This window comes from Lytechinus pictus, chromosome 10 (genome assembly GCF_037042905.1).
Source record: "Lytechinus pictus isolate F3 Inbred chromosome 10, Lp3.0, whole genome shotgun sequence".
Classification (NCBI taxonomy): domain Eukaryota; kingdom Metazoa; phylum Echinodermata; class Echinoidea; order Temnopleuroida; family Toxopneustidae; genus Lytechinus; species Lytechinus pictus.
The window spans coordinates 35,077,872-35,090,449 of NC_087254.1; the positions used below are offsets into that span (position 1 = coordinate 35,077,872).

At 36.2% G+C, this 12,578-nt stretch overlaps 1 protein-coding gene across 1 annotated transcript; it reads right to left on the reverse strand.

Moving 5' to 3' along the window:
- Positions 1–2,925: 2,925 nt before the first annotated feature.
- Positions 2,926–12,578, reverse strand: LOC129270595 (cystine/glutamate transporter-like). The gene is made up of 10 exons (XM_054907954.2): positions 11,819–12,578; positions 11,417–11,542; positions 11,002–11,101; positions 10,843–10,887; positions 8,314–8,437; positions 7,845–7,948; positions 7,395–7,491; positions 6,128–6,277; positions 5,178–5,355; positions 2,926–4,823 (listed from the first exon to the last, which is right to left on the reverse strand). Exons 1-10 carry the CDS (start codon positions 12,303–12,305, stop codon positions 4,726–4,728), a joined length of 1,509 nt encoding a protein of 502 aa, XP_054763929.2. The 5' UTR covers positions 12,306–12,578; the 3' UTR covers positions 2,926–4,725.

Consider the following 12,578-nt stretch of genomic DNA (forward strand, 5'->3'; position numbering starts at 1 on the left):
ACGGCCGTACACAATATCTTTTTGGGTGGGGGGGGGGGGGGTAATAGGGTAACCCCCATCCCGGTTCCCTGAGTCCCCATTTCTGTAGTTTAGCCACACCCAAAATCCTGAAATTCATTGCAAGGAAACACTAAATATATATAGGGCCTATATATTTGTTTGGAATTTCGAATTCCTTTGAATTGCATAAACACCAAAGTGACTATAATGGGGTACTCCAGGCTGAAAATAAATTTGATATGAACAGATAAAGAAAAAAAAAACAGACAAGCAATATTAATACACTGAAAATTTGATCAAAATCGGACAAGGAATAAGAAAGTTATGACATTTTAAAGATTTCCATTATTTCGGTGAAACAGTTCTTTGCATGTCGATTCATTATGATGATGTCACATCCTCACTTGTTCTTTTGTATTTCATTATATGAAATTACGTTTAGGCCTATACAATTTGTTTCCCCAATAAATAAAAGAAGGTTGGATTGACATCTGATTTAATGCATTTATAGGTATTCATTGCTGCAACTTAAGGGAGACTTAAGGGGATGATGTCATCGGTCCAGTGGCGTAGCTACGGGGGGGGGGCTGGGGGACACGTGCCCCCCTGAGATTTGGTGTGCCCCCCCCCCCGGGTGCCCCCCCTGAAAAAATTGGCGGAGCAAAAAAAAAGAGAAAGAAGAAAAAGAAGATGAAAATAAGAGGAGGAAGACGAATGAGACTTGCAAAACAAAAAAATCTTTCATGTTACTAAATAAAATTTTCGCTCGCGCTTCACGCTCGAATTTCCTGTTCGATGAGATTCATATCTTGCTCAATATGCTGATATGGAGCTTAAAATATCAAGTTTTGAAGTCAATATACAAAACATATTTCATCTCGAACATCGAGCTTTCATTATCTTTTTTCATTTACAAATTTAATGCACTCTGTAAAATGTCCGTTAATATGGTTTACACAATTATCAACATTTTAAGCTCACGCTGCGTGGTGCATTATTTGATTTGCCAAGTTCCTTGTCTTCGTGTATTCCATAAAAATCTCAAACTATCAATTTTCAGATGTGACTGTCAAAACGTAGGCCTATTTTTTAATTTTTTTAATGAGATAGCCTGCATGTTCTTTATTTAAGATATGCTTATCCAGTTTCAGATAAGAATATCAATAATTATCAATGATACCCAATTAACCATATCCTATTCATAATTTACAAAATATGAATAGAGTGTCCCGCTTTTAGGTCTAAAATCTTAATTATCTTCCGCTCGCGCTTCGCGCTCGCATCAATTGTTTAGTTACATACCTATCCCATTTATGATTACAAAAAGTGCTTAGAATGTCCATTTTTTTTAGGTCGAAATGTCAATAAGTTTTAGCTCGCGCTTCGCGCTCCCATTATTGAAATATGTACCGTACTCGTGGGTAGCTGTAAAAAGTCCTTAACAGGTCTGTTTCCGATCATGCTAGAACATTTATTAAAAATTTCTGCTCGTGCTTCGCGTTTGCAGTAATTATCTAGTTACATACACATCTTGTTCAGGATCACAAACAGTGCCCAGAATGTTCAATTTTCAGGGCAAAATAAAAGAAAGATAAAAAAAATTCGCTCACGCTTCGCGCTCGCACTTTTTATATAGGGCTTATGGGATTATTTTATATTTAGGTTGTTTTATAAGAATAAAGCTAAGAAGTGACTGATCGGGGAAAATGTAGGTAAAGATAATTTCGGGCCCCAGCCCCAGTCGGATCTGCCCTTGTGACATAGTATATACACACACACACAGAAAAAAATGTTGCCCCCCTGAAAAAGCAAGGACCCCCCAGTGCCCCCAGTAAAAAAATCCTAGCTACGCCACTGCATCGGTCCCCTCATTTGCATGACGACCAGGATGTGCATATAACTGTTTTGAAAAATTAAGCGAAACTTTAAAATGTTATAACTCTCTTATTTTAATTCCGATTTTGATGAAATTTTCAGTGTTATGTTTGTTTGATTTTTCTCTTTCTATTCAAATCAGCTTTTAGTTGGGGTGGACTTGTCCTTTAAGGATAGGCCTACATTCATCTTGGCCGAGCAAGATTCTGAGATGGGATGCTAGCTCACATTCAAAATACCAGAGGGTGGGGACACAGTAGGCCATGTCCCCAAATATTTCGATGTCTTATATTTCGGGTGGTGTATTTCTCGACAAAAGTATCCGCCTTTTCCTAAATATCTACAATGCTTTATAACACGCGCCTCTTCAGGTCTGAATATTAAAATTTAAAATTTCTAATGGTTCACGATGTTCTAATAGACCCTATATTATTTTCGAAAGAGCGTGTAAGAAATAATGTTCATGTAATTGTTATCGGATGGTGAGGCCTATCACAGATTTGTCTAACATTTTTCTAAGAATGTTACGTACCAAGAATACGTTTATATGTCTTTAACCCTAATAGGGGGATGCACTTTTCGCTCATACTGGCTATACATATCTCTCATTCATTGATGTATTTTTGTTAAACATTCTTAGATCCATAGCTCTGTATTTCCCCAAATCTTAATTTTTATTAAACCAACTAGACCTCACCTGCCCACGATGATCCTCTCAGATCAGAACTTTATATTAGGCACTTCTCATCATTGCCTGTCCGTTTCTCTCAAAGTTTCAATTATTCTTAATGATCCCCGACTATTCCGAGGATCTGTTTAGTGTAGTATACAATTAAAAATGTGTTTTATGGCCCATGACATGATGACTTGGTCATACATACATCGATAGTTAAAAAAATATTTTGAAGCTATCCTATAATAAAATCACGCTCTAATTGTTTTTTGTGCATCAGATTATCATATTCAGACTAAACAAACAATGCCCCAAATCGAAAATGCCCATTGTAACGATGACATAGAAAATAATGATAAAGATAATTTGCAGTCCTTGTGTTCACATTAATTGAATAGATTTTTATTATTCACGAGTAACCTATGGACATGAAGCAGGCCTGCTCATGGTGACGGTGTCATGAGTTCATAATATATTTCAAATGTATATATACACGAAATAATTATGTTCTACGTCAAGGAAAGGAAATAACAAACAAACTAATCAAAGAATGATCTGAGAACACTATTTAGTTTCACTCTAACTAGTTTCGTATGTATCTATATTTCTTTTTATCCCTGACGAAGACGTGAGGTTTGCGTCGAAAATTTGGAGAATACGTGGAAATAAACTATAGTTGGAACTGCAATGCATTACCTCTTTGTCTCTTATTTTATATATATATATAGTATTATACTTTACTTTGATTTAAAGTAAATTGTTTAGGACCTTACATGAAAATGTGCGGGGGGAGCTAGGAGGGGGAGGGGATCCTTATGTACATGTTAGCATATTTAGAAAATAAAATAAATACGTACGAATATTGTCCGCTTTACCGTCGGTTTCACGGCAAACCCCAACAAGCACACCAAAGTGGTTTTTCAACATGACTTTATATACACGCGCCACACAAAGACTCTCTTTCCAAGACTCTTTTATTCAAATTTCATTAAAATAAACAACATCTCATTTAAACGTTTCAAATTAAACAATTTATATTGTATAGCACCCTCATCTCTTTTTTTAATAGCATAATCATTTACATCGTAAGAAAAACAAAGATACCATTTACTATAAGTTAAAGTAGAAACGAACCAGCCACCCTCAATAGCGCCACCATAAGTCCACACCTACTCACATCTGGCCGCAGCATAATCCAGCATTCTTAGCGGAGAAGTGTTGCAACAACAAATGATAGGCCAATTTGAATGATAACACACTATTTCACCACTCGATACATTTATACCACACTAAATATGTTACCAAGTAACAAAACAATTAGGGGCCTACACTCTAAAAAATGAAGTGCTAATTTAGCACTTCTATGTAAGATTAACCATTAATGAATAACACACAATCAGCGATAGACCACACAAAGTGTCGGTCACTTTGCACCTCTTTAAGTCATCCAACCCTTCAAAAAATGTTGATATATGACATTTCATTTTCAGAGTGGATACTTAGGACCTAAAAAGCCCTTACGAAAACGAAAGAAACAAAACAAAGGAAACTTGAATCCCATTAGTATATGTGGACATGTACCTACGAGCGGCTCGTCGAATTTCTATGAAGATCTCTAAATACAAAATAATACACACTAGCTGGTAAAGTGTAGTTTATGGCGACGTGTGATGCCACAAGTGTCAGGGAAAGATCAGTTTGTTGGAATATATTTATTTGTGATGTTTAAGTCACAGGTGGAGCCACATGCGGCCATTCGAGTAATTTCAAATCATATTCGAAGAAATATTTCAACATTCATTTATGCTTTCATCCCGTATACAAGCAAATAATGAGTCCACTCTTAATCTGACCAGAGGCAGCTAAAAGTAATTTGTCATTACAAAAATCATTATTCATTTGGTATGTTTTGATTTTGATTGGCTGAGAAGCACTGTCACTATGGTAACTGTCGGATAAAACGACAAGTCTTTCCATGAAACGCTCCCCAGTAAGTTAGTAGCTTGGCAGGATTTTTTGTTGGTTTACAATCTGAAAAAAAGCCACTGAAGCAGAGGTCTATGCTTAATATATTATTTGTATTAGCGGCATCAAACATGTCTTCAAAGGAAATGAATACCCATGTTCTATAACAATGGACTTATCCATGATTCAACAAAGTTTTACAACCAGCATCACTAATCATTATCTTGATGAACGAGTTTAGATGGCCCAGCTTCTTCTCCTTCTGGGGGCATAACGAAAAGAAGTCGCTGCAAAAATATGGTTGCCCCATCTGTTAATGGGAAAACAAGAGGAAAAAACCATTGACGTTTCGACATCTAAAACTTGGGAAGGGTGAAAATCTATAGCATAATGTACAGAATATTGAGACGCACACACAGGGGGTACACATGTTACATTAACTAGTAGCTAAGACAATTAATTACACTTGTCAATTTTTTATCTTTAATTTTAACTTGTAACACCAAAAGAATAATAGAAATATGATAAATGAATGAAATAAATAATAAAACAATTATCAGAGGAAACTGAAAATATCATTAATCAAATCAAGAAGAAAACAAAAGACAGCAAAGACTTAATAGAGTGTAATGTCATTTTTTAGGGTACAATGGCGATTACCTACCCAGATTTTTATTGATCCAATCTGGTTTGTTCTTCCACCAAACACACAGGTAATAGACTGGTATCCCGGCTAACATGATTCCTAAACCAATACCACAATCTACAGGACTGCTGTATAGTGACATACCAACTACGAAAAACGCACACAACACGAAGACTATCGGGACAACCAGAGGAACCTGCATTATATAGGAAAAACCAAAATGTAGAAAAGGGAATACAAAATAAAGTAACAAGCAACAGAGGTTTCTTGCACAAAGGACTACATTTCAACGCAAGTTCTGAAAACAATGTCCAATAATGAACAATGCTGAAGTCTCTGTTTAAAACCAAGCAACGACATGGCTGTACGCGGGGAACTTTTTTCTTCAGGGGGGGGGGGTGGGGCGCAAACATGTTAAGCATAATGCCAAATGGCCTATGCGAGGGAGCGAAGCTATTAGGGTGTGTTTCCTATAATTGAAATTAAAGGATCTGTGCACAATAAGGGTAACATTCTGTGAAAATATGAAATACCGGCAATGTGAAAAAAATCGGGGAGGGGGCAATTAAGATCCGTCTTGCCCCCGACACAGTGCTCTATTCATTGAAACTTGTCCTCCAACCAAAACCCAAACCAACAATATTTTGCTCTCGACCAAATAGATTTCATAATTACAGTGTTATAGTAGCTGGATAACTATCATCATGATCACTGGCGATAGCACCCGATCCTTTCCCAAAGGTAGATATAATCATGATAAAGATTTAACCTTTTGATGAATAAGAATCTACTTTCATATAGATGTAGAACAAAACGACAATATCCCAACTCTCCCTCGAAAATGATAATAATTATAATAATAATAATAATAATTATAATGATTATAATGATGATAATAATAATAGTAATAATAATAATAGTAATCATAATAATAATAAGAAGAATAATACAAATAGACAATGAGGTACCTTGAAAGGACGCTTGAGCTCGGGATATTTCCATCTGTAGTAAGGTATAACTGTGCACGTGATTCCGATGAAGAGCCATCGTGTGAAACTAAGATAGTTGATAAGAGTTCCTACGTCATCACTTATCAACATCAAGAGGCAAATAGGTGCCTGAAACAAAATCGAATTCAATAATTTCAAATTCAATTCTAACAGCACTTCAAGGGGTTGGGTAGGCAGTGGACAACTGCTCAGTTGATTTTTCAAGAAGCAAAGAAAAAAAAGAGAAAAATAAAGAAAAAAGAAATAACGGTATCAAAGAGATTGGTCTAGTTCGTGCACTATTTTGTATTCGTCATTATATAGTTATAATGAACATTCCAGTATAGATCAGATGACCTTTTTGTGGCTAGTATTCCTGTATGCTTAATGTGATCCCAGTTTCGACCTGATAATTACCCATTAGTTTATCTTTGTTCGAATGGTGTCAATTAATATTCTTTTGTCGATTGCCAACTTCCGAATATGTATTCAGAAAGAGAAAGACCCAGAAACAATGATTATAACGATAAAATAAATAAAACATAGAAGATAATGGTAAACAAAATAAAAACCAATAATATCAATGATAATATTAGCAGAAATGCAAGAATTACATTAATAGTAATAAAAATAATAATAATAATGATAATATTAATGACAAAAATAATATTGATTGTTTGACTTAAAATTGCCCACATAGTGTCTGATTTAATGTCAATGGACAATAGACATAATTTAATTGAATAACAGAAACCCATCGGTTATGAGATTAGGAATGAATCATTATACTTTTTTTAATATATAAAGACAGATGAGTTTTAAAAGAACAAGAAGGAGGTTGTTCCATTTTTTGGTACTGGACGTATAGAAACACCATCTCCGAGCATGTCATGCAAGGGTGATCTTTGTCTTCCAAAGACGGAATCAAGTGACTATCTAGTAGGATCAATGCTATAACTTATCTTAACTAAACAATGGGGAGTATCATCAAGAAGCAGCTAAATCCAACTATCCAGTGAACCGGAAGCCATTGATTTTTCATGAAGTATAGATTAGATGACTTAAGGGTTATGAAGAAAAAGTAAAATTTATAAAAAGAAAACTTATTGAAATGTTAGTGTAATGCAACTTTTATTTATTTTAACATTAACCACGCATTTTGAATAATTTCCCTTCTTAACATGAAAGTCAAAGCAAACTCTAAAATTCATTCAATTCAATACTAGACTTGACAACGTTGCCATACCAGTATTGTGGCAGCCGGTAGAGGAGTCTTTCTGTCAATGTGTATCATCGATGCTATGGCAGGCATGTGACCTTCACGCGATGCGACCAGTAAGAACCTATTATGAAGATTATAGAGAGTATTTACCTTTGAACCATTATCATCTCAACTTGTAGCAAAAAAAAAAAAATGTTAGAAACACCTTATATAAAATTATATCCGAAACGTTCAAGAGGACGATTAAAACACATAGGCCTATTGTCGTTTATAGGCACATCCATGTTAAAAATTTCTAGATGTGTCGCAGTCTACAGGGTGTACATTTCGGATCAGTCATGACATCGATTATATGCTAGAGTCACACCGCGGCGAAGCCTACTCCAAACCGACCGATAGTGCGTTACTGGTAATAACGCATTAGCCTTTGTCGGTCTGGAGACGTTTTCGCTGTTGTGACTGCAGCAAAATTACCTGGACAAACCAAATATTCCTCCATTGAGAGATCCGATGACCGAAAGAGCCACAGCAACACTCATTGTCCACCACCAACTTCCTAGTGCACGCTTGCCATAGTCCTAAAAATAATAATCATTCCATTACAATAGCGTTGGTACACTGAAAAAAAAAACACTGAGGTGTTAAAACCGACGACAGTTGGTGTCCCTAAAGGACCACACCTTTCCCCACTACTTGAAAAATTATAACAGGTGCTCCTTTTCCGTAGTGTCACCCCTGATCTGATCACGTGATGTCTTTTCTCTCCAAGAAGAGGCCTCCCAGAAAAAACAATATCCTTTATTAATAAGTCCTTTCCCTGGAAAGTGAAACCAACGTGCAGAGTTCAAAGTAAGTCGTCTTTAATATCAAATTTCTATGAATTTAGTCATGCATTTTGTTGATCATTGTACAAAATACTGGATAAATAATATAAATGCCTTACCAATGCTACTGCATTAGATGCGAGCATCTCACTCTCGGATAGAACTGTGAAGTAAGCCACGTTGGTCAGGAGGTAAACCACGGTGATTATTATCATAGATATGATAATGGACAAAGGAACTGTTCTGAAAGTATAATCGCAAATCTTGCTTGAATACAACTTGCAACAACTTTTTTCTTCTTGACTTTACCCTCATCCACCCGTTCTATTTTTCAAAATCATAATTCAACCTTATGATATAATTCGTCTATAATTTATAAAGGTAAAGTTGGTCTACAGATAGACACTAACTTTATTCAGCTTAAAATGAAATAATAATTGAATGACGTATTTAGGAGAAAAATAGCCTTGAAATCTATGCACAATCAGCATCATCATAATCATCGTGGTCGTCATCATCATCATGATCATCATCACAATCATCATCATCCTCAAACACCACCAGTGTCGTCATCATCATCGTCGTAATTTTGGTTACATTTCCACATTTTTCACACTTTCCAGAATTCCAAGGGGTGCTGCCAATGGAGAATGATACACGCAGCCAGTTGCATGCCGTGGGTCAAGGCATGGGGGCACCCCACCATTAAAAAAATTTGAGTCACTAAGTGGGCGCGCGAAGCGCGCTCAATTGCCAGGTACTGACCCAACAGAGACATTTTAAGGACTGTGCCATTACACAGATATGTATCTCATTAATTAAATAATGCGAGCGCGAACTGAAAATTCTTGATATTCAGACCTAAAAAAAGGGACATTATAAGCAAATTTTTAAAATCATGACACGTATCTATCTCACAAAACGAACATTGTGAGCGCGAAGAGCGGGCTGAAATGTGTGTATATATTGACACCAACTAAGGACATTTTAAAGATGATCTTTTTAGGAATTCACAAAGAACATACATATCTCACCATAGTCTTCTAATGTGAGCGCCAAGCGCTTGAGTTTGTTAGAATTACACCTGAACACATGAATCACTTTTTGTTGTCATTGTAATCATGCACATGATACGTATCTCTCTAATAAAATATTGAGAGTGCGAGCTGATTTTTTTTTTATTCGTACCTGAAGAGGGGCATTCTAAGGCTTTTTTGTAGGAATTCACTAAGACCATATACGTATTTCACTAACCAAATGATGCGAAGCTCGAGCTGAAAAATTTTGATATTTAGACCAGAAAAGCGACATTTCAAGGACTGTTAACATGGTTAATAGGAATTCATAGAGAGCAGACATATCTAACCAATCCACTAATGCAAACGTATGTACGGACTGGTAATGTTTTATATTTAGACCTTAAAACCTTTAAGTAGTCAAGAAAAAGAAGCATATGTCACGTGACAATGCTAACTCGAAGTGGGAGGACATATATTTGGTGTATATTGACTTGAAAACAGGATGCTTTAGTACATGATCTTATTAAACAGATAATGCGAGCATGCACCAGGAATGATTAACACATAGGCCCTAAGCAAATTATTTTATATATGTTATGTGACATCATATATAAATGTATATGATATAATATAACATAATATGATATACAATAATAATTTCTTCCCCCACTACATTTCTTTTTCTTTCTCTCTCTTTTTCTCCTTTTCTCTCGTTTTTTTGCCAGCCGATGGGGGGGGGGGGGGGGGGGGGGCACGTGACATCCATATTTACGCCATTGCACGTAGCACCCCCCTCCAGGAAAATCTGGGGGGGGGGTGCTGAAGCTTCCCAAGGTCATGGTCACACTGGCCTAACTACAACTGGCAGGCCAAAGATATTCATTCGAGCCAACCCATTGCTGAATTTTGAAATTTGATATTGCTGATTGACAAAAATGAATGAATATGATTGATAATCTAACACTGATTCTAGGGAGGGTACCTACTGAACTTCCTTTTTCCAAATTGGAAAGATATATCACTACCTTGGAACTATTTTTTTTTACTGGCGGAAGAATTAGGGCCATTTTACTCTCTCAAGTGATGAATTTGATCCTGTCAGGTGTAGTATTCATAAATGCTGATTTATTTTTAAAATGAGCTGGTCGAGGTACCCTTTTCTGGTCAGATATGGAATGTCAGACATACATCCTGTCCACTGGTAGTAAACATTCAACCCTCGAATTTCCTCCTTATTTTTTATGAATTTTTTTAAAGTGCCACTTTAACACACGAGTCTATGGGAAATTGTGATATCTCATGCTTCGAACAAAACAGCACGCCATAACAAAAAATCTCGTCGCAGTTATCTCCCCTGTTGTCGTCTTTTAAATCCGTTGATGTCCACTATAAAAAGATGATTATTTCAATTTTGTTGATACAACTCCAATGAGGAACAAATTCACCCTATAATAAATTATACATGGGCTATTCATTTGAAAATCTAGAAGTTTTAACATGCTGATTGAAAAAAAAAATGTTTTATTAACGGGCTAATCTACAAGAATTTATCAAATTAAAAGTGTAAATTATGAAATATTCATGATCAAATGTTGCGGGTAGAATTTGTCTCAAAGAACCATTACTTACCTGGACGGGTTGATTATTTCTTCCGTCACCAGAGTAAGGTATTGCCTAGGAAAAAAATAAATTAAAAAATAATTTTTTGAATATTGTTTTTAACTCAATAGCGATAAAGTTATATTTAAGTTATCTTACAATACACAAATGAAATTTCAAATTTCTTACCATCCCGAGTAGGCGAAAAGTCCTGAATAAATGGCGAGTGGAAATGTTTGGAAATTGAATTTCGATGTGTCGAAAGCATTCTCAAAATTAGAGGTTTGACCTGTGGGAATATAAACAAGAAGTAAAGACTTCTGAAAGACAACTTTTTCATTATTTCATTGTTATTTCATATTACTGCATGGATCTAAAAACTGTGAGGTGAGTATTCATTGTGAAGACTATAAAACGGTGAGGTAAGTTTTTTTTGTCAAGACTAAAATACTTCTTTGTTTATTTCATATGGTCATACAGCTTATTTGTATAAATATCAAAATAATAAATTGAAAGTGAATTATGTTTCATTGAAAATCATACTTTCTCATCAAAAGGCCGTTTATTGATATCAGCTTTGTGTCAGCGTGAAAAAAATACTTACCATTGGCAAGCTGAACAATTCCTGATATGATAATGACGGCTAACCCAAGGAGTTTGGCCACGGTGAAAACTACCTGTATCCTTCGACTCAACGGAACACTCAGGCTGTTCACGAAAAAGATGGTACCTAGAATTAATTCGAAGCCCAGAACAAAGAAGACATAAAAATGAGTCATATTGGTGTGACCATTATTTATAAGCTGACAAAACAAGAAATAATATTCAAATGTGATATTCTCTCTGTTTGCCTCGAGAAAATCAGAAGAAATGTATGGTACATCATCAAATGTAAATATGATAAATATTCATCTAGATTTGAAGTTGGAAAAAAATCCAGTTGGTCAAATTGATAATCTCATATGTTATATTAACAATATACATGTACTTGAAGCTATATACTTACAAAGCACACATGCCGCGACAAGACGAAGTACATTGGGAGGAACGTCGCAATTGGGATAAAAGGGAAGGAGAATATAAGTGACACACGTTAAGGACAAGACCGCAGAAGATGCAGTTCTTATGGATACCACACTCGTCCAGAGCCTCAAGAAGGCGGGAATCGGACCATACGCTTCAAGGAGGTAGGAGAAGTCCCCTCCGGATACAGGGAAGGTCGTACCGAGCTCTGCGTAACACAGGGCACCTAACATGGAGAGAATTCCGCATAGACACCAGATCATCAGCGCCCACCCGATCCCTCCAGAATTCTCCAAGACGTTTGTAGGAGAGACAAAGATACCGGATCCTATGATCTGGCCAACAGTGAGTGCGATACTGTCTATCAGGGTCACCTGACGGGTTAGACGGACAGCTGCGCCATCATCCTCCTGGACAACCTGGCTGAGATCCTTACCACCGCTATCAGGGGTCTTTCGAAGTCGGACCATTGCAGATGAAGGACTGCTGAATCTACATGATTATTGCAGATTAAGTAGGTGTGAGGCTGAGATAGGTTAAGGGTTAAGCCGTCACACTCCGACGTAGATGAGCATATTTTAAAATTAATTCTCTATAAATGTAAATCAATTGTTTCTTTGATTGATAATTTAATCAAGCCTAGAAAGTAACATCAACCACAGAAAACAACACATAACAACTCCTTTCATCTTTTCACTTCTGTTTTACTGCGATGCAAATAGAACAAAACCACAGTCTGCTAT

Coding starts and splice junctions, on each gene's coding strand:
- LOC129270595 (XM_054907954.2), bottom strand. CDS start 12,305: ATGGTCCGACTTCGAAAGACCCCTGATAGCGGTGGTAAGGATCTCAGC. Junction 7,949..8,313: donor CATCTAATGCAGTAGCATTG/GTAAGGCATTTA, acceptor TATTATTTTTAG/GACTATGGCAAGCGTGCACT. Junction 7,492..7,844: donor GGAATATTTGGTTTGTCCAG/GTAATTTTGCTG, acceptor TCTTCATAATAG/GTTCTTACTGGTCGCATCGC.